Below are 23,148 nucleotides of genomic sequence, written 5' to 3'. Positions count from 1 at the left end.
ATATATACATACACTTTTAGCAATCTCATCATATGGTAGCATGTGTGGCTTCACTGAGCGGTGAGAACAATGTGTTTTAAAGGAGACAGCAGACATACCTTGACTGAGTCGTCAGCTGCCGAGGAGCAGCAGGAGTCCATGATGGGAACGCTGTCTTTTTGCATTCTCACTGGCGGGAGACAAGACTCTGCTGTCATGTAAATGACACACGCACGAACACAAAGTCCAATACCTGGCAGATGACAAAAGATTGCAAAATAGATGTAATTTTAAAAAAAGCTCAGTCCACCCACAATTTCCATACACAATACTGTTGAGGAATTTGATCTTTTAATTGTATATGTTACAATTTACTGAGGTTAAAGAATTTAGAAGAAGCCACCCTTTTTCTTTGAGAGTCACATGCAAATAAGCGTGTTTGTTTAAATAGACAAACCCAATGTTTTTACTAAATCTTTTTCTTCCTTTTTTTACTCTTTTTCTCAGCATTAAAAAGGGCTTTATAAAACAATAACACCCATAATGTTAATCACCAGAGATGTTGCATCATGACAAAATTCAAAAAACAAAATATAACTTTGAGTGAATTTCTCTTCTTTAATCGCTTTATTCACACAACAAAAGCAAACAGAGGCAGCTGAACATATCGGTGGTTATGGCAATGGAGCCAGGTGCGTAAAAAGAATCAAAGTTACAACTGCTTTGTGGGTTTCTCCCAGCCAGGTCTTTAGACAAACTGTACAATTTTGCCGACTGTGCTGGTCTGCACCTGATCCTGGGGCTCAACGCGCTGCACAGAAACCCAGACAACTCCTGGAACACCTCCTCCACCCTGAGCCTCCTCAAGTACGGCGCCGGCAAGAAGTACAACATCTCCTGGGAGCTGGGCAACGGTCAGTACAGCGACACACCACATGCTGCCAACTACATCACGTGACAGACTGTATGTCGCCTTTAATACACAATTAACAACATTTCAAAACAGGACTTTCACTTTGAATTAAAGATTTTTTTCTCCAGAATTCCATTTTTCTTCCCCACAAAAGCTGTGCTATGAAAAATGGTTTGCACATGCTGTTCATTTAACATTTTGTTTTGGATACTTTAAATAGTTGGCTTTAAGTGAGAGTCCAGCGAATGTTCAATCAGGGATGAAAAGGACTGCTAGTCCTCATGTCATCCTAACCATCTGTGTTTCAAGGGAGCTGCAGTGCACACAGAGCCCTGTGTTTCTCTGCTGCACATAACTTAATATTTTCATTTCATCTGCAACAAAGCTCTCAACAGCCTCAAAGTACCATGGAAAATCCATAGATTGAACCATGTGAACATTTGAGTGAGGACTTGGAAGTGCTGCAAAATATTAGTTTGGAGACCAGTGCAAACAATAAGCACATGCATGTAAAGGAATATAGCACCGACACAGCTACTTACACACACAACACAGACATATTAAAGTTGTATTTTGCAGCTTAACCCCAACTTGTTGTTGCCAATCACAGTGCTCCTCAGTAGAGTGGTTAAAGAGCTGTGGGCCGGATAAAGTGTAGTTTTCCTCATTCAGTTTTACTGATTCTACAAGGCCGCCATGTGGGTTTAGACAATTAATCTGACACTGAGTCCATCTGCAACTCCGATCTCCAAGTGTTACTGCCAATTGGCCAATTATCCCTTTTTCTAGTGACTGTTGGATACTCTCTCGGAGAGCAAGATCAGACTACTACAACAACAATATTATTCTCCACCTCCCCACTTTTGCTTGTATAAATGCTCCTCTCGGGCTCAGTGCGCTGCATCTCCTCTCTCCAGAGCCTAACGCCTACCGCAGCATGGTGGGCCGTGCGGTCAACAGCACCCAGTTGGCACAGGACTACATCAAGCTGCGGACCCTGCTGCAGTCTGTACGATACTACCACCGAGCTCACCTCTACGGCCCCAATGCAGGACGACCCCGCAAGAACGCCATCCTGCTGCTGGACGGGTGAGTCAGCAAGTAAAACACTGACTGGGCGGGGTTCCTGTCTGTGTTAGGCTATCCTGCTGGAAACAATGGGGTAAGGTAGTGGAAAGTATGCTGCAGCGGTGTGTGAGACTTTTACCGGGCTTTACTGTGTTTAACACGCACACACACATTGCAGTAGTGTTCGGTGTTTATGGCTTTCCACTCTGCAGGTTTCAGCGTCTCAGCTCCAGTTATACCATGTCAACCTAAATAAAGTGTCATCTGATTGATAACGTGGCGGTGCAATGTCCCACCTGCTGGTTTTACCCAGAAGCTCCACCAGCTCCGGTCTGACTCTTATCTAGCAGCCGCTCTCTCAACTGCAGCTTGTCCCCTCGGGACATTTAAGTGTGAAGTCTTCTGCCAACAAACATTGTTTACAGACTACATTTTATGAAAACTAAAATACAGAAAACAAACAAAACACAAACCGTGTCAACAGCACAAATCATATTCATAAGATAGCTTTTTAATTTTTGGGTCAAAGTTATAAAACTGATGAACAATTGTTTAACATAGGTGCTGATCACAACCCTCAGATGAATTGTGTATCAGAGACTAAATGTAGGTGTGCAGGCTTTTGGATATTGGTCTGCTTCAGTTTGTTAAAACTCCTCTCAGAGAAAGAAAAGAAGCTTTCTCAGTTCTATCGACCAAATAGAAAAGGGCTTCTTAAGAGACGCCGTCATCTGAGCTTTTCTGTTTTGTTGCAATAGAAACAAACGTGACTAAAATGGATGCACCAGTGGCGCTGTACAACAAACAGAATGAAAATCAAACATCGATGGATATACACAACTCTGTCAGTGCTGGACAATCAAAACAAAGCGTGACCTTACGAACTGTTTTATTTTTCCTGAAGGAGAAAATACCTCAATTCTATGAAGAACATAACACTTAGCTGAACAAGTGGAAACTCCCAAATGTTGCAATTATAAGGAATATGTGAAGAAGTTGTAGAAACTCCTCCTGTGGGCAACCATACGTGGAGGATAGTGTATAAACGGGTAATGAGTTACTAAAATGCAGTTGTAAACATTTCCTCAGAGGCGATGCTGTACATGTTGACAGGTATTGTACGTTAATAAACATTTACAGATTGGCCTATGTCTGCTTACAAATACAAATTGTGTTAGTGTGCATTAATGTATTAGAGGTTAATAAAGTGTTTTAAATTATATTAGCAAGTTAATTGAAAATATATTGTTAGTTGAAATATCTTATTCAGTGTGTAATGTATGACAACACTGCTAATATTGTGTTTGCAGCAACAACTAATAGAAATTTCTCTCAGGCATTTGTGAATAAATACAGATGAAATTATGCTATACATTTCATGATGTTTGAGTAGACAGGTTACAGTTGGCAACCATCAACAATAAACTTTATGTTCTGGGTGGCTGAAAGTAATCTGTAATCAATGCTCTACTGGTCTGTCGTCGGGGATTTGAGATATATATTTGCACACAGGTAACAAGACAATTAGAAGTGACGGAGCGGAGGGGGAATGTGTAGCTCTGGCTTTAAATACGTTGTAAAATAAACAGCGAACAGCCTTCCTTTGAACCAAAATAGGGTCCATAAAGTTAAAATAATGTGTGCTGAAATGATGTGTGCCTATGCAAGTGTGTGCAGCTATACAAACACACACACACACACACACGGAACAGTTTAATGTCTCAGGATATCTCAGCCGGAATCTGTCTCCAGCTCCTCTCTGCAACCACACACGATTTGACAGGTAGTTGGAAGACGGAGGATTCAAGATTCAAGATTCAAGATGTTTTATTTGTCACATACACACACAGGGTGTGCAGTGAAATGAAAGTGGCAATGCAAAGAATAATTTGATATGTGTTCCCTCCTCTGTGTACTTGAGCTACTTACATCAGTAAAACCATTAGGAACCGGAATGTTTATCTCACTGAGTACTGACAGTTCACATTTACTGCAAATGAAAGGTGTGTGTTTGTGTGCACTGATTTGTGTATGTGTACTGTACAGTTCAGACTGATTTATTAGCAGGACTCAGATAAGAAGGAAGATGTAGAAGAGGAGGAGGAGGAGCGAGAGGATGAAGAGGACAGAGCTGGAGTATTCGCGGGTCACGGGTGACACATTTAACGACGGGGTGATTCTTGTGTGTTTGACACAGTTACGAGGGGGTGGCTCTTGTGTTTGACAGCACAACTGTTCTGCCGCTCTCAGGAAATAAGATGAATTAGACACTGAGCTGCTCAGCAGTCCAAATATCAGAGCTGGACAGACTAAACAAGCCAGAGCAGTGAAAGTTTAGAGACACCTAGTTGGGCATGTCTGAAGCTGTTACTCCCAAATATGGAGAGATTTGGGTCAGGTAGACTCGGAAAAACACACGAAACGCAAAAGCTCAAGCAGAGGAAGGCATACAGCAGGAGGGACTGTGTTGTGTATATGTTGGGTTTGTGTCCAGCAATCGGGTTTTTAACTAATTAAAAGCAAACTTTATAGCCTGCAGAAACAGCTCCTGAAAACACTTTAGTCATGTTTACCGTTTTTATAAAAGTAGTCAGGCTTGAAATGCATTTTATTGTCTAGATTCTTTGTAGTTTGCAGTTAATACACATGTATTTATTTTAACTACAATGAACAAAATTAATAAATTCACTGCACTTTCCAAATAATTTAGGGTAAAACAAGAATGCCCTGTATGTCTGCCGCATATCCCCAGGTATTGGTAGTTAAGTTGATGGGTACTATTTTATTGTAACAGTTGCTAATTGGCTATTAATGTGAAAATAAGGCCCAGTTTAACACCCATTCACACCCTGATGGGAGGGACTAAGGTTCCACCTGCACATCAGGAGTAGCTAACTTTGACACACATACCATAGGCACAGCTACGGGAGACATTTGGGGTTAAGTATCTCGCCCAAGGACACATCGACATGGGCGAGCCGGGGCTTGAGCCACCGGTTCTCCGATTGAAGGACAACCCTTCGCACCACTACGCCACTGTCACCCCAAACATACAATGTTTGAAGAAAAGGTGCCACACTCAAGATAACTCTGTCTTTCTGACTTTCAGGTTCATGAAGAACGCTGGCTCTGCTGTAGATGCAGTTACGTGGCAACAGTAGGTATTTTACCCTTTTTTCTATTTTAATATTTAATATATAATATGATAGAAAACTCCAAAATCAATCTGCAGTCCTCTATACTACTCACTTAACTAACCATAAATCTAACGACACAGGCCATGTCGTGTTTGTGTACCATTATCAGCACGTTGTGTGTGTGCAGTAGCCAGTAACAACCGTTATTAACACTTTTACGGAGAGAGTCTGATGCATAATGAGGAGAATTGTGTTTCTCCTGTTAAGGGAACAACAGGAAAAAGAGCCTGAGAGTGTTTGTGTTAAATTATTAACACCTGCTATTTATCTATTGCACATCCTGCAGGAATGCATACAGACATATCGGTGGTTTGATCTTTCCCCCATGTTTTATCAGTATCTCTTTACACGCATGTGTTAAACTTGCACAACATAACACACCACTGTAAGCGCAGACGAACCCTGTGTGTCTGAGTGAGTGGTAATTAAGGGGTAGGTCAGGTCTAATCAGGGGAAATTAGAAGAAACGGAAGGAGGCAGGGCTGTCAGTAAGGCTTAGAAAAACACCACCCACACTGTTAAAATCAAACCATATGCTCTGGCTCATTCTCTCTGTTTAGCCCGCTTTACACTCGAGATCCAGATTCCAGTCTAACCAGCCTGCGTGACAGCAACTCTGACCTCTACAAAAGAAGCCAAACGCATAAAAATGGAGACCACTCATTAACACGTCTGCGACACAGGTTGGACTCCACTCCCGCTGGTTCACGTTGCTTTGAATGAAGCGTAGTGGGATGGAAACGGCGTGTTGATTATAAACTGGTTTAGAGCCATGTGGATTTGGTAGAGCTTGTCTGTGGCTCATGGTCAGACGTGTTCTGATGGCTCTTGTGATGATGAAACATGTTGGTTATGAAACGTTTGTGCACCCCCAGATCATAAAACATTGATAAGTGGTTTGCATTATGTGATGACGTTTTTCCCCCACAACATTGCAGTTTGCCATTTGCAGCATCTTGTCTCAGTTACTTCTTATCCGACTTCATCAGTGTAGTATTTACTTTCTGGGACTCTTTCCGTCTTTCTGCAATACAATTTTTTTCAATTATTATCCTGCCATCTTTTTAGAGCACACATCTTAGATATTTTCTCCCTGTAAGTTAAAGGGTCACTATCCCTAAATCACTCACCTACAGTGGTATGTGTCCATGCAGACACTTTTGATTTGCTTCGTCCTTCCACCTCCTTGGTCCACGCTAACTGGACACCTATAAGATGGACTGCCATGAAACGTTTTACAGACGTCTATTGACCACAGAGGATTCATCTCTGGGGATCCCCAGAGCTTCTCTTGTGGCATCATGAGGTTGACGTTTGAGGCTTCAAATTAAATTGACTGGATTGCTATGATTTTTGGTGTGATTGCTTTGGTGATCCAACACTTTAGTTAAGACCACATATTTGACAAACTAATGACATTCCCACCAGCCTCAGCTTTACCTTGTGATTAGTGCTAATTAACTAATGTTGATAAACATTAAGTGCAAAACATGAGCATGATGCTTTGTCAATGGGACTGTGAGCATGTTAGCATTCAGCTCCAAGCATGGCGGTCAGACATGGCACTGCACTGGGGCTGTCGGGCGTTGTAGCCACGTCACAAATGTCTCCCCAGTTAACACTCCTCAAACATTGTTATACTTCGTCTTTTTTTAAACGTAAAAGTTAATAACCATTCACTCTGTCGCTGATCCACGCATATTGTCAGACTATGATGTATTTAGTTTTTGCAATAGAAACATCATTTATTATAATCATTTATAATAATTCATTTTACGAGCATGTACACAGTTAACAGGAAATGTATATTGGTTAAGGTTCCACTTTGCACCAGGAGAGAAAAGATCCTGGCGCCAGCCACGACTGCTGTGGCTAATAACAGCCTCAAAGAGCCGTGAGCGTGCCTGGAGACTCCTAGTCTTGTTTTAGGGCTTTGAGCACACGATTCCATCCACCTCTGTTATATTTCGCTCGTGGCAAACATTTCAGGTATGAACATCGCAATCTTGGGCAAATAAAACCAGAACTATCTGCATGATTAGTTCCCGTTAGACTGAAGTAAGAAAATAAAGTAATATATGTGCACAGATTGTTTCATCAAACACCCAACTTTAACAACCACACCTTTAACCTAAACTCAGTGAACATGCTCTGCCTTACCTAACGTGGCTGCTTTAAGGGGAGAGAGTTAAGTCAAACATGTGATGGCTGCCAGTTCTAGCTGTAAAAAACAGGGACATATTTACGAGTTAGTGTTTAGATCCCCTTGAGCAACACCATTGATGTGAGCTGTCCAGTAATTGTTCCAGCAGTGAGGTATTAGTGGTGTGAAGAAAGCACCCTAATAAACTCATTTCAATAATGAAGTGATGAAAGGTACATTTAATGGCTCTTTCACAGAAGGATCAGAAGCTTTTACTTTTGACTTTTTTCAGAAACATAAATGTTCATCAGCTTTACTCGACTACACTGTTAATCTCTCTCGTTCATTAAGTGATAGTGTAGCTGAGTGGAGGAAAACCATGACAACGATCTCCTCCTTTCTGGTCAGAAAAACACAGACTATAAATTCACTCATGGCATTCCTGAGAGAAGCTATATATATATATTAGTGCTGTGAAAAATAACGCGTTAACGCATTATGATTAAATTACAGGATTTAATCCCCCCCCCCCCCCCCGAGCTCAGCCGCGATGCGCGCACACTGGTGAGCAAGTTATGTGCATCCCTGTGTATATATGTATATATCCGTCTCTTGTCATAAATCTTTATGTTCTCACAAAAATATACTGAGAATATCGGTAATATGTGATTAATCATGATTAATCCACAGAAACCTGTGATTAACCTGATTAAAATTTGTAATCGTTTCACAGCCCTAATATATATATATATATATATATATACATACACACACACACATACATCATTCAGATGTTATGTAATGATTAATCTTATGCTGGCCTGCTGGTACACTTCAATGAACACGTCATCATCTTCCGTTGTGACCCCTCCGCTCATCCCAAACACCAGCTGGCCATTCCTTGAGCTGTTGTAGACTATACTTGTGCTTTATTTGAATAATTGCATTATACTCCACTACAGCTTTAAATAGTAGAATTATTATTATAATGATATTTTCCTTTACAGAATAAGAGTTTGAAAGGGGGGGGAATCACTCACCAGGAAAAAGACTTTGTGACATAAATAAATGCAGCGTGATGTAACTAAGACGTATTATAACTGTCAGGAAAGTGAAGCCAGGGCAGTAACGTGCATTCTTTTGGACAGCCATCGGGGGGGAACTCCTCTGGTTGCAAAAAGAAGTCTGATTGTAGAGAAGTCAATATGACTCCACTTCTCACATGATCTATTACCTCAGGAAACTTTGTAAACAAAAGTTTCTTCAAAACAGCTCGACGTTCTGTTTGTAGTGACGCTGCATTCAGAGTCCAACAGAGCATAAAGCAGGGGGGCTGCTTTGGGGCGGGGCGACGGTACACACTATGAGAAGATGTGACACTGCAACAACCAAACAACGAATAAGAACATGTCCTCTGTGACCATGACCTAATGCAACATATGAATGGGAAAAGACACATTATTATTGAGTTCTTTAGATACTTAAGCACATTTTATCTGTTAATATACTTAACTTTTTTTTTTTAATGGAGGTATTTTAGTTTTAGCTGAGTATTTTTCACTTGTTGTTATTTATACTCTAGCATCTGTTTTAGACCCGCCCATGATGATTACATCTAGTTATTATATTTCTGTTTTAATAAAGTGCTAGATAGTTTTGTTAGTGCGCTGTCTTTGATGCTCTGGCACAGTGAGAGTCAAACATGTGGACAAGTGGATCCTTTTCAGAGAACATTTGGCCAAAGTGTTGTTTCATTTTTGCATTTCATAGTTTCGTCTGGCAGCATCGAGACATGTTTTGGATGAAGAAAGGCAGAGTTCTTGGTTCTGTTTTAGGAGCTTAGGTCTTTCACCAATGCATGAATACTAAGCTGTTATTCTCTAAATCCTGTTCGATATACTAAAACAACTTTCTTTTTATTCATTTCTTCCTCAGGTTTCTGCTTTAATGAACCATCAACCTGAAGTAAATAAAGACAATATTGTCTTGTCACTTTATGCTTTTATAAACCCGAGACACAATTACTAGTAGTAATAATCTGCAGTTAAATACATAGCTATACAACTTAGTATTTTATTCTCTTTCCATATATGAACTGGAATTTCTGTCCCTGTGATCTGGACTAAATGATTATTGTGAGTTCTCATGAAAGATGACAGGATAACCAAATAATTTGTGTGAAGCTCTGACTTAATCTATGCGTTGTTTATAGTTTGGGGCCAGGAGTTTGGGACTCCTCCAACATGGTGATGACATTTTCAATGAGGTTAAACTGAGATTGCAGCACTGTTGCATCCCACATGAATGTAATTCAGCTCTGTTCTCAGCAGCGTTGTTGGCACATCACACTTTTCTAAGTGGGATCAATTGAGGTTCCTTTGTTTTGGAATATTTTGTTGTTATGATTCTCTGGTTTCTTGTCTATTGGCCTTATTATTCACTACACAGAGTACACAGCATTCTTCCTTGGCTTTGCCTCCCATTATATTTGTTGAACTTTTGATGAATACATTTGCTGCTGACTAGTATTCTTTAATCTACTTGCCTTAATATATGTATATAACTATATGTAATGTGACAATACAAGTATTTCTTCTCATTCGTCATTTTACTTTTTATGATTTCAAAGTGTTCGGTTTCTTATGACTGATCTGGGGATTTTACAGACTATTTTTAGTCAGGGTTGTTGCCCTTATATGACATCACTGGATGTGCCGCAAAAAAAGATCATCCAATAGAGTTGGATATTCAGATAATATTCTTATCTTTCAGTATTCATACCTATGAAGTTAAAAATCATGTTGCTGTTACTTAAATGTATATGATTAACATGTAGTGAGGCAAGTACAGTGTGGACTAATATGACCACCAGCCTACTGAGAGAAGATCAGAGCAAATATTTTATAAGCAATGTGAGTGGTAGTGTTTCCTTTTTTAGATCTGGATTCACCTGACCACAAAGATAAGCCGGCTGATGAAGCTTCTAACGCTTTAAGATGCAGTGCCTAATTATTTAATGGAATCACTAATAAATGACTAATAGCTCTCCCGAACTGTTGAACTGGTTTTGAAGAACAGGAAGTTTAGGGACTCTGTTTGTAACTGTAACTAAACCAGTTAACAATGTTAACAGTCTTGTTTGTTCTTATTAATATTGATTTTTTTCCCAGTGTTAATGCTTTCTTATGTTTTTACTAATCAGACATAATGAAACATAAGCAACTTAATCTAAGTGCTGACCGACTGATTGGTTGTCATTTGTTTCAACGCATATCGTTCGATGTTCAGACTCACTCAACAAATCTGTTTTTGCTTTGTTCTGCCAATAAGATGCAAGTGTGTTTTGTGGTATCTGAAACATGAACTAGAGTCCGTGGTTGTTGCGCTCTGATCTTGCAGAGATCTTGGAGAGGCTTTCTGTCTGCCTGCAGCGTGATGGGCTCCGGACGTTGGCTCAATGAACCCTTCTCTCCCTGTGCTCTCTTAACATCCTCCCTCTGTCTTTATCCTTCACACGCACATGGAAGTCTGTATTTTTCCTTTTTCATGAAACCCTGCATGTAATTGGATTGTCAGTATGCTCAGGTATATTTGTATATGTCCATCATCATACACTCATTGCCAACTATTCATACACTCTGTCATAATCACTGAATGTGTTGTAACTCTGTAATGATTCCTTCTGTACACATGGCATCTATTGCTTCTGTCCATCCTGGAGAGGGATCCTCCTCTGTTGCTCTCCTCAAGGTTTCTTCCCTTTTTTCCCTGTGAATGGGTTTTTTCTATTTCTTGGGAGTTTTTCCTGATCCGATGTGAGGTCCTGGGACAGGGATGTTGTATATGTACAGATAGTAAAGCCCTCTGAGGCTAATTTGTAATTTGTGATATTGGACTATACAAAATAAACTAAATTGAATTGAATCCATGAGACCAATGAAAAGCATAATAAGGGCTTTGGATTTTAAACCTGCAGTCCAAAAGGAACCTCAGCAATGTTTACAGAGAATCCATTTTTGCGTTGTATATGTTAAGTTACTATGTTTTTGAAGCTTTAAAGTTAACGACGTGTGTCTGAGCTGCCTGGTAGTGTCCTGTGAGCCTTATAGCTTCAGCCAATAGCCTCTTGACTTGATTTAAATGTGCACTTTTTTCATGACTGTCTGATATAGAGAATAATACAATAACTTCATATAATATATAGTTTTAATTACACAACATAACTGTACATTTTATTTACATTTTTGCCAGATCAAACTCCAAACAGTATAATCCGATTGATGGGTGGATGGATGAGAATATTTCTCTCACAGCATTTTCTTTGCATTTCCATGACAGTTATTACATGGATGGCAGAGTGAACAAAGTGGAGGACTTCCTAAAAACTCGTCTGTTGGACACGCTGACCGAGCAGATCACGAAAGTCACTAAGGTAACGTTTCTCTTAAAGTCCTCAAATTTAACGTAGCTCGTGTACACTTTGTAAATTAAACTATAAATCGACATCAACTATCTATGAAGTGGCTGCTCAATGCATACCATACCTCCGATCTAGAGCTGTATTGTAGATACAACATTCGATTGGGGTCTGGTGTGTCTTTTAGAGGTCATACATCAAACCATCTTGAAGGAAGATGGAAAGAAACAACAAATTTGAAACATTTGCATTTTATTTGAGTTTGCCGAGGCACGCATCAACCCGCAGCTCGTGTTTGTGATGATAAGGCCATATGTGCTTTGCACAAGAGTGAGCCTTCAGGGTAAAAGGGTTGTCTCCTCACGGTGTTAAAATGGGTCATCCCCACGGTTGGCAGTTCAACCCCCGGCTCCTACTGACCTAAGTGTCCTTGAGCAAGACAATCAACCTCACTCCCCTCTTATGCTTGGAATGGTTTAAATGCAGAGATCACATGTTGTGTCTGTACCTGCATGAATGTGACATTTGAAAGAAGGCTTCTAAACATAAACCTGTAATGAAATGTAATGAAAGGGATATTCTTCTGTGGATTCCCACTGATGTTGTCTTATTCTGTGTGCATCTTTGTGTTTGTGTTGTTTAACCAGCTGCATTGACTTACCGTCACTTTGCAGAGTCACTCAAATTCAGTCAGCATCAGAAAAGCATTCAGTAGCACAACATCCAGTTCTTCACGTGCATTGATCCAAAAGACCCAAAAGTGAAATCCGATTGGAGCTTTCACGAAGTTGAATTCAGCGTGGATTTTGTTTATACACCTGCGTTTCTATCACTCTCAATGCAGGTTGTGAACACACATACTCCCGGTAAGAAGGTGTGGCTGGGTGGACTGGGGCCGGCGTGGGCCGGAGGCCTCAGTAATCTCTCTGACACATACGCTGCTGGCTTTCTGTAAGTTATATCACCATGCCGTCGCTGCTTAAGAAACCATTGTGGTGTGTAGGTAATGATACCTTTGATGATAATGAACTGAACCAGCTGCACAAGATAAGAAAGACATATTTGTTCCCAAAGCTTTATTATTGGCGATCAAAGGCTGTGCCGTTGCTTTCCTCATGTTTATTTTCTGTGTGCTTGTGTTCATATCACTGTTGCAGGTGGGTGAACGCGCTGGGTATGGCTGCTGCGCAAGGGATTGATGTTGTCTTGCGTCACTCATTCTTTGACTACGGATACACTCACCTCGTGGACCAGAACTTCAACCCTTTACCCGTGAGTCTCTCCATTTCAGTTCAACAAGAATTAGAAAGGCAGTTGGTTTCCATTGTCACGGCCTCCGTGGCACTCGTCTTCCTCACAACAACAAGGATCTGACCTGAGCAGGTCTGTTGCGCTCTGGTCCTTTTCTGTACCTGACCCAGTGCCTCGATGGCACGTCTCGCTCTTTCCCGTGGGAGCTATTAGGAGAGATGAAAGCCGTTTAGTGGCGATGAGTGCCTAGACGCGGGGGCGAAATGCCATGTAACCTTAGCCCTTTGTCAGTGGCTCAGGACAGTGTCACTGCTCCCCTCAACCCCCATCACAACTGTGTGCTTCTCTGTGCGGGACGGTCCACTGGTGAGAGATCTGCAACCTGAGATCTGATGCACAGGCATGTCAGTGGAATAGTCTGCAACACTGGGAAATGGAACTGCCCAGTCCCAAGTTCCTGGTCCCTTGGTCTGAATCATGCAGGCACAGAGGGACAACACGCTATGTCCACTACTCTGAATTAGTTATCTGATTTACTCCTTGAGTTGTTCATGATCTGACCATGAAGAGGGAATTATTTTAACAATGCAGATGTTGAACGTGCATGTTCTTGGTAATTCTTTTTTTAAAGTCTTGTCATTGTCTAACACTGATCTCATTTTGCTGGGGGGAAAGTTTTAAGGCGTTATCAAATTCTACCGTGTGCCAAGTTTAGAAAACAGATTTAATAAATTCATAAATTATTTTTTAGATTCATCAGAGCAGGGGTGAGATGCTTACATTAAGGCCATGCACGGTACATTATTGTTTCATCATTTGTTATTATTCAAGATTCTTTCATTCTTTCTTTGGTCAGAAATAGCTTCCAGAATGAGTATTGGCAAGCCAAAAATACAATTATCACCATTAATGATATGATGTCCCTCATTGGCATGCACGCCTCACTTCAACTATAAGCTATTTACAATACTATCGAGATGGCTTCATTTTCCTTTTCTGAGAATGAAGGTCTCCCGCTAGAACCACAATGCTTTTACCATGGCTGGATGTCTAAATGCTGCACCAGCTTACCTGCTGAGAGACATTTGGGAACTTGGAACATGTATAAGCTGTCCCTTTCTCCTCCAGGAGGACTCCCCCATTGAGAGAATCCAGTTGAAACCGCTGCCCACTGAATGACTCAACCTCTTTACCTTTTTACACAGTTATGTTTTCCCTTTTTTTTCCTTCCTCATTCTCTCTGTTTTGTTTACACTCTACAGGATGTTGTTGTCCCCAAGATTGTAAACTCCTAAACTTAAGTGAATAGAGAATATTTCTTGGAGAAACTTTGAGATGTATTGCATAATGCTCCTGTTTGAAATCAAATGCTGTGAGGAGAAAAGATGTGCTCCAGTTGTCCACCCCTCACACACATCTCAGAAACAAAGCAGGGAGCTCGTGCCTCTGTCGCATCTCCCCATGTGGAACCTTCAGGCTGCAGCCCTTCATGACGCTGCATATCGTGGGCGTGCTGTGGATATGTTGTTCTCTGTTTACGGGAAACCCAATCAGGAAGAAGATTGTTAACTTCTTCATGGGTCGAGTTAAATTAAAAACACTGACATGTTGAAGATCGCACTGGATGCAGTTTAATAGTATGACTTCATACTTAGATCTCTGGATTCTTGTGGATTATTAGCATCTCAATGAGGCGGTCTGACTCTCATTGGTCCAATTTAGCTAAACATCAAAAGCAGATTGTTATTCTCCTTGTTAGCATCTTTATTCCCTTAACTGTGCAGCTGAGATTTGGTCTCTGGTGTGTGTTTCTACTTTTCTTTGCCATGTTACTAGTTTACTTGTGTTTTTCACTGTCTTGGTCTTTGTGGTGTTTGATTGGTTCTCAAAGAGATGGTTGTTCCTCCAACTAATGTCTGTCTCTCAGGAGAGTTGGGGGCCAAACACACAGGCAATTACACAGAATAACAGACTGTCAGACCGCTGTTGATGTGAACAAATTGAATCTATTTTATGTCCCACCAAATCCGGTTCAGGATGGGGATTTTAAAGGTAACAGCATCCGAGGAAATATTCAAGATGAAAGTTCACTAAAGTTGAAATCCATGCAAATGTAAAGATGGGAATTTGCTTCACCACCGAAAGCAAATGTTTTGCCCCTTCGCTTGCATAGAATGGAAGTGAACAGGAGGCGAATGTTAATGTTGCACATGTGTGACCTTACCCACAACCCCAAAGTTGAAAATATATCACATTTTTTCTGGTTTCTTTTACTTGAGTTTTGAAATTTAAACACAAAGCAAGAATAAAAAATCAGTCTAGCCATCTTACACAAATACAACTCTGGATCTTTCTTTGCGCTGTTTGATACACTATGTAATGATCATTGATCAGAGTTGTGGCCATACATTCACCCATCCATCCTGCCTATGGGCAACACTATACAGTTCCATACTGTGCTCTGCTTCTTCGATGCCTTGGCAGCAAATTAAGTTAAAGCCTGCATGGAAAAAAGAAGCCCTTAAATGTTGCCATATGCAGGATTGCATGGGAACTTCCTGAGGAGCACATGTTGTTCTGGGTCTCTCGGAGAGGTGTTGAGTCTGTAGAGTGAGACACAGTATGGTGGGCCACTCAACATGAAACAGCAATTCATGATGGAGCATAATATTTTGTAAAAATGTCATATTTGAGAGACGTCAATCATAAACCGGTCAGCGGTTGTTCGATACAAAGTGACATGTTACATGGGCTATCAGCTCCAACTCAATGTTTAAGTGTCAAAGGGCAGATATTTTTATGAAATATATCTATTTTTTCCCCCTGTCACTTGGTTGACACATTCTTAATTTTCACAGTTTGCGAAACTTAATCTACAATTACCATAACACTTCAGGGCTGAAGAAACAAAATGGAGATTTTAGTAATATTTCCTTTCTTGGGAATCCAATCCACCATTGCTGTGATGATTGGTCTCTTTAAATAATAAATATTATGGCATATTTACCTTTGTATGTAAGTAAAGTGGAGATGGCAACTGTTCCTTCAGTCAGATCGGGTCTTTAAAACTTCCTTTCCAGTAACCGTGTGTGTGTGTGTGTGTGTGTGTGTGTGTGATGGTGTGATGGTGTGATGGTGTTGCCCTTCCAGGATTATTGGTTCTCTCTGGTCTTCAAGCGTCTGGTGGGTCCGAGGGTTCTGGCCGTGCAGGTGGCCGGGCTGCAGAGGAAGCCGCAGCCCGGACGAGTCATACGAGACAAGCTGCGTATCTACGCCCACTGTACCAGCTACTACAAGTATGTACTACAGCGTACCCACCTTGGATTAGTTTGTAACCGGCACTTAACCCTCCTGTTACCTTCGGGTCAATTTGACCCCATTCAATGTTTAACCCTCCTGTTACCTTTATATTTACTGACATATTTTACCCTTGGGGTCAATTTGACCCTAGCAATTAAAACCTCCAGAAAATTATTAGAATTAATATTGTTTTCCAAGTTTAAGTGTGAGGTACTTTATGTTTGTTTGTTGACTACCTAAATAGCCCTTTAAATATATAAAAAAGTTGATATTTCTTATATGTTTGACAGTGAAAAACAGCCTGGGGTCAAATTGACCCGAAAGAACACCGACATTAAACATTGAATGGGGTCAAATTGACCCTAAGGTAACAGGAGGGTTAAATACAGCAATAGTGTATTTTTTTTTTTTTTCATTTGAAGCTGACAGATGACAAAGCACATCCCCTCAGCTTTTCAGTGATGTGTAGGAATACTTGAATCTCCTTGAAGATTTAAATGTAAAACAGAGTCCCCGCGTCCTGCAAACACCTGAGACTCAGTGTCTGGTGGGGATGAACAAAATTCCCAGCCGGCCCATTCTGCTTCCCATAAATAAGCAGACCACAGAAACCCGCTCTTTACAGCTCAGACCCTACACAACTTAACGGGTATCACTTATCAGGTGTGTCGGTTCTGTCTCTTCCGTCAAAGAGACGCTGAAAGGTGTGCGAGGCCTTTATCCCATCTCGGATTGGCTGGAGGAGGGGCATTTGAGGAGGAGGGACAATAAGGCGGTCTGTGCCGGGGGGAGATAAAGAGTGCAACCATGACCTGTTCAAGGTTATCATTTAACCCAGGCCAGTGGCTGTCAGCACCAGGCTAGATTTACAGCCTTATTCTAGACAGGACTCGTTTACAGGTGGACCATCTCTTAGAAAATTAGTGGAGTGCTGCATAGATAGATGGTTGATAACTGGGCAACCAACGCACACATGAGGCCTGATGACATGCATGCAAACATTTGAAATACTTTTCAACAAGTCGCTTGGGAGCAAAGAGATGCCCACGGCATGTGGTCAGCTCAGCTCCACTCAACACGCCAATCAGCCGTGGACTCATAAGATCAGACAGCAAAGCACTAAAGCGGTCCGTCCTGAATCCAACGTTTCAGTTATTTCTGCCATTTTGTGGTATTACACAGGCAGCCCTTAAGTGGACGAGCCAGTCTAGTCTTAGTGGTTTGACTGCACTGTGTGAGACAGCAAAGACTACAGCCAGTCAGTCAGTGGTTTGAAAAGGCTTTACGGATTAGATATTTGACTTCCCCTGCCCTTTTACCCCTTTCGGTGGTTTGCAGAGCATTTTCACTTTACAGTGACGTTCCAACATCAAACAGCATCAACACATGTTTATGTTCCCAGTTTGGATCGCTGAGAACCTCCTCATATAAAAGGCCTGAGACGTCATTATCCATCCCTCCATCTAACCATCTGATCTGTCACTCAGAGCCAGAGCAGAAGCGAGGCTGCAAGAGTTTAACACAAAGTCAGACACACCGCGTTCCCATCGACAGGACACTCCTTCACTTCTCTCGCTAAATATATTGGCTGAGCCCGAAAGAATTAAGATTAACATCGAACCCGAAACCAAGATTGCTTTATAGATGTGATTTTTTGGAGGTGGTAACTAGGAGAGATGTCTACCAGTCCTGACCCTGAACACGAAGGCCGACATGTGGTATTCACTACAGCTGTGTTGTCTTTGTCCTTGTATCGGGGCCCTTATTAGATTTTATCATGTTTGTCTTATCTGTCTGGCTTCGTTATTTACCTCTGGCCAGTATCGCTATCCCAGTCCCCCGTGCTTTGCTCTGCGGCGAGGGATTCCATCACTGTTGTCTGTGTAACTCAAGAAGTGTTGCCCGTTGCATTCATCTGACCCCGGCCTCCACAGCGACAGGTTTTAATATTGGAAACTGTACAAGAGAAGCAGATTTTCACAGCAGATAGCCTTTAGAGGGATGATAAAGGCTTTGAAAATGAAATGTGGTTCATACTAAATATAGATGATAACTCACTGCTAGTAATTCCATTCTTGAGCATGCTTTATCTTACTTTATTATTTTTCTACAAGCCTTTTGATCCAGATTAGATCAAGGAGTTTGGGTTTGATCCGCTTTCTATATGCGCGAAAAAAATATCAAAGGCTTTCTTTTCTTTGTAGTCATCTTTAATTATAGAGATTTTTATCCAACATGTCAATGTAATATATGATGAAACCCCATTTACAGATGTGGAGAAGAGCCTTCTTTCTTTCACATTGTCTTTTCTTAACGAAAAGGAAAATTAATTTGATGTACATCATTTTCTCTGCAACACCAGTCATAACTATGTGAGAGGGTCCATAACGATCTACATCATCAACCTGCATCGGTCGAGAAAGAAAATCAAGCTGGCGGGGACCTTACGGAACAATATGGTCCATCAGTACCTGCTGCAACCTTACGGCACGGACGGACTCCGAGCCAAGTGAGTCAAACTCATTGTTTTTGCAAATGTGTGAAAGGCGTTGAGATGATGAAAAGGGATAATAAGAATTTCATAAACAAATTTATGGGTCTTTTCTTTTTATTTATTTATTTTTACAATATTAATAGGGTGTTAAAAACTGGCACTTAAAATGCTGGAGGGATCTCCTTTTAAGAGAACTGTGGTTGTTGGACTGAGCTGTATCATTTACAGTGAGTCGGCATGTTTGAATAAACAATCAAATAAATACGCATATGTGCAATAACTGCTTCCTCTCTATCAAGATTTTAAAATGGTTTCAGACAACATTAACAATAATACCATAAAAAGTAAATAAAGAATAAACCCTGTTCCAATTTTAATAAAAAAAACATTGGGTTTCAGGATTAATTTAAACAGTTATGATATGTTCCACTGCTTTCCTAAAACTGCCAACTTTATTTTATATTTCAGTTTTTATTTTGTCAGAGTGACTTAGACAAAAGTGTAATGAAATATACACCCCCATGACATATGAAACAGAAACTATAATGTTTAATATTGTGCAGATTGTGGTTTTTTAGAGTATTGAAAGTGTAAACTCTAATATGTTAGCGCCCCTTAATGAAATGTGGTTCTTTTAATGGGTTTTTATTTCCTTCCATATTTATTCTATTTAAACTCAGAATTCAGTTTACATTTTTTCTATGCTATATTACACTTCATGTATTACATGTAATACAAGTCGTATTGCCTTAAAACGTCCTTTAAAAAGAAAAGTTTAAGCTTTCAGTCTTTCTCTCTTTTCTTTAAGACTCTGGCCTGTTATTCTGACTCAGATTTGAGCCTCAAATCCTGGAATTACAGTCTAATGACTCAGGTGTGTGTGTGTGTGTGTGTGTGTGTGTGTGTGTGTGTGTGTGTGTGTTATATGATGTAGACATACGGCCTTCATTGCGGCTCAGCCATGATCCTTCAATAACAACATAATGACGGAGGATGTTTTAGGTGTTATAACAGGATTACAAGGCAATTAATAGAAAAGAAAGCTAACGGTGGGCCTTTTTCAGGCCTGAAGTGCTTTCCTTTACCACAGGCAGCGCAGAGAGACTTTTATGAAGAATTTAGCAGCACCAGATGTCTATAAATTTGTCTGAGAAGTAGGACTTTTTAACGCTGGCCAAGTATTAAGGTCGATGCATCTTCAAGTAAAGCTTGATTATTTTCTATTTATAACTTCTCCATATTAAGTCCAATTTTATATTCTATAGAATTTAAAGCTCACGTATAAATATCAAATATTATATCATGTGAACTTTACTGTATAACAATATAATACAAAATATGGTTACTAAGAACAGCAGCAGTTTAAAGTTGAAAGGTGTGTGTGTGTTGGTAATGCAAATACAGGTTGAGGAGATCGAGTTATTATGTTGCATATCATAATTAAAAAAGAAACAATTACTTTTAAAAGGCAGCTTGAGCAGGGCCTATCAGTCTATTAATGATTGTACAATCTTCTTTTATATTCTAAGTGTTTTATGCTAAAAGAATTCAAATGAAAAATATATACACTACCGTTCAAAAGTTTGGGGTCATCCAGACAATTTTGTGTCTTCCATGAAAACTCACTTTTATTTATCAAATGAATTGAAAATTGAATAGAAAATATAGTCAAGACATTGACAAGGTTAGAAATAATGATTAATATTTGAAGTATTAATTTTGTTCTTCAAACTTCAAGCTCAAAGGAAGGCCAGTTGTATAGCTTATATCACCAGCATAACTGTTTTCAGCTGTGCTAACATAATTGCACAAGGGTTTTCTAATCAGATATTAGTCTTCTAAGGCGATTAGCAAACACAATGTACCATTAGAACACTGGAGTGATAGTTGATGGAAATGGGCCTCTATACACCTATGGAGATATTTCATTAGAAACCAGACGTTTCCACCTAGAATAGTCATTTACCACATTAACAATGTATAGTGTGTATTTTTGATTAATGTTATCTTTATTGAAAAAACAGTGCTTTTCTTTGAAAAATAAAGACATTTCTAAGTGACCCCAAACTTTTGAACGGTAGTGTACATTTTTAGCTGTTTGCTAAACTATTAACTTTACTTTTACACTGTGATTTTTTGTTGTTGAATATACAGTATAATAGCGACCTGTTCGTGTCTCACGCAACGGTGATTTTAAGGATCATGAGACATTTGATTATATTGAAATAACAATTTTTACAATTTGCCTTTTAAAAAATTATTTACAAAATTCTTATTAGTCCTGTACATTATCTCTATAGCTCAGACAGGAAAGCGCAGTCGTCCAGATTGTTGCAGAAATAGAATATGTTCTTTGCTTGAAGTCTTAAAAATGTATTATTTCAGCCAGCTGACTCAAAACTGTTCACTGCAGAATCCACTCTTTTGCAATTTTGTAACAACAGCGCCTTCAAGTGTACGTTTGACAGAATCAAAACAAAAAGCCTGAAGCTGCATGTCGCCATCTTTTGTTGATGAGGTGAAACATGTTATTAACCGACACGTCTTTCCTGCACATTTGGTCAGAAGCCGGTGGAGAACCGGTTCCCTCCCTGAGCTCATCAGTCTGTATTTCCCGCTTTCCTCGTGTTCCAGGTATGTCCTGCTGAATGGGGAGAAGCTGCTCATGGTGGACAACGAGACGTTCCCAGAGTTGAAGCCCAAGACATTGAGAGCTGGACGGACGATAGCCATGCCTCCCATGACCGTCGGCTTTTACGTCATCAAAAACATTAACGCATACGCCTGCCGGAGATAGCGCCGACCCACGGACCGTCTGCCAGTTTCACCCAAAGCTTAAAAAAATGGTTTGGTTCTTAAATTCTTTTCCACCTCGCTGGGAAGCACAGGGAGGTCAGGACAACACTCTGTTAGGGTTGTCTTGCTCAAGGACACTTCAGTAGAGTGTACACTCGGCCTGATTTCAGTACAGTCCTCTAGTTTAACAACCTCTCCAATCACTATTTCAATATTAATGTTTAGATTACAAATGAACCCAGACTTCTCCTCGTTGTCTTCTCCACTCCGACAAAGAGAGACTTGCCCAGAACACCCGAACAGGGCTGCACTGAACACTTTTCAACTCTTCTCACCAGCAACTCCTCAGAGACCACAAGACCTGACAGTGATTGTTTTGTGGCTTTGTATGAAGTTACGCAATATCGTAAAAGTCCACAGTCTTTGACTTCATTAAGCTATATGTTCTTCTCTTGGATTGTAAAACCTAGAGTTTGTTATCTCTGTGTCCGCCAAGATAGATTTTCTGTTCTAGACTTTCACTGACCAGCTGAGAGGAAACTCATAACAGCAGATACACGTCAGTCAGACACAAAGAGGAAGATGCCATGGTGTGTGTGAACTGTCTTGCCTGGACTGGCCAAGTGCTGTGTGTGTGTGTGTGTGTGTGTGTGTGTGTACCTCTGTTGTATTGATAAAGCTACTGATGTGTCTTTCCAGTCTTTCCTTTCCATGTCAAGTGGCTTAAAGGGGAAGTCTGTTTGTTTTGAAGGCTGTGTTTGTTTGTTTGTTTGTTTGTTTGTTGTGTGTATCATTGCTTTTCTGCTGCAGGTGAAAAATAGTGGGAACACCTCCACAACATCTGGCCTCACATCAACCTGCATTCAGACACAATCTGGGTTTTGCTTTCCATTTAAATATTCAAAAGTAAAATAAAATTCTGGTGTATTTGAACCTATCTCACTATCTTCAGTGTGACACATATTTTATAATCCTCTTATGCTGCTAGGGTTTTTTGTACTAAATATACATTCTATATTTTACATACTTTTGTACAGATTACTATCATATATTATTAGATAATGTATTGTACATAAAGAGAGTGTTGAAAATAAGTGATTTAAGCTTGATTTGTTTACTTACTACACACAGTACACATCTAATTTATACTTTGCTTTGTTTTTATATTTGTATTCTAAAAGTATCTGTTACGTTAGTGGTACTAATGCCCCAACTCTAAAGAAATATCTCAAATAATTTGTCATAAATTTGTGTGATAGATGCACATGTCGTTTTTATTTGTTGTTGCAAGAAAGCAAGTACCTTAAGATTAAGAATGTTTCACATTTATTTAAGTTAATTTCTTAACATTTTAACATCTTATATATTGATTGGCTTCTTATTCTCGAGACTGAAACCAAAGAGTGAGTAAAGACGTCATCGTGTTCTCTGTATTGACACGAATTAAGACAATGAGGGGAAGATAAGCCGAACGCGTTACATTTAAAGAATATTTGTTCATAGTTGACGTAGAGATGTTCATATTTCTTTTGAAGAGCATTATTTTAATATGTAAAGTGTGCCTATATATTATTTTTCTTAAAAAAGAAG

At 40.0% G+C, this 23,148-nt stretch overlaps 1 protein-coding gene across 1 annotated transcript in view; it reads left to right on the top strand.

The window, feature by feature from the left end:
- hpse2 (heparanase 2) overlaps window positions 1-23,148 on the top strand; it is a 51,145-nt gene extending 27,997 nt beyond the window's left edge. Inside the window, exons 4-12 of the mRNA XM_056436167.1 lie at window positions 720-893; window positions 1,810-1,981; window positions 5,070-5,117; window positions 11,639-11,732; window positions 12,562-12,668; window positions 12,875-12,989; window positions 16,119-16,264; window positions 18,631-18,777; window positions 21,397-23,148. Coding sequence (XP_056292142.1) covers window positions 720-893; window positions 1,810-1,981; window positions 5,070-5,117; window positions 11,639-11,732; window positions 12,562-12,668; window positions 12,875-12,989; window positions 16,119-16,264; window positions 18,631-18,777; window positions 21,397-21,559 — 1,166 coding nt within the window. The 3' untranslated portion in view covers window positions 21,560-23,148. The remainder of the gene's footprint in view (window positions 1-719; window positions 894-1,809; window positions 1,982-5,069; window positions 5,118-11,638; window positions 11,733-12,561; window positions 12,669-12,874; window positions 12,990-16,118; window positions 16,265-18,630; window positions 18,778-21,396) is intronic.

The sequence above is a fragment of the Pseudoliparis swirei genome, chromosome 17, assembly GCF_029220125.1.
Source record: "Pseudoliparis swirei isolate HS2019 ecotype Mariana Trench chromosome 17, NWPU_hadal_v1, whole genome shotgun sequence".
NCBI lineage: Eukaryota > Metazoa > Chordata > Actinopteri > Perciformes > Liparidae > Pseudoliparis > Pseudoliparis swirei.
Note: the sequence above shows the minus strand (reverse complement) of the source record. Positions and strands in the feature narration are given on the sequence as shown.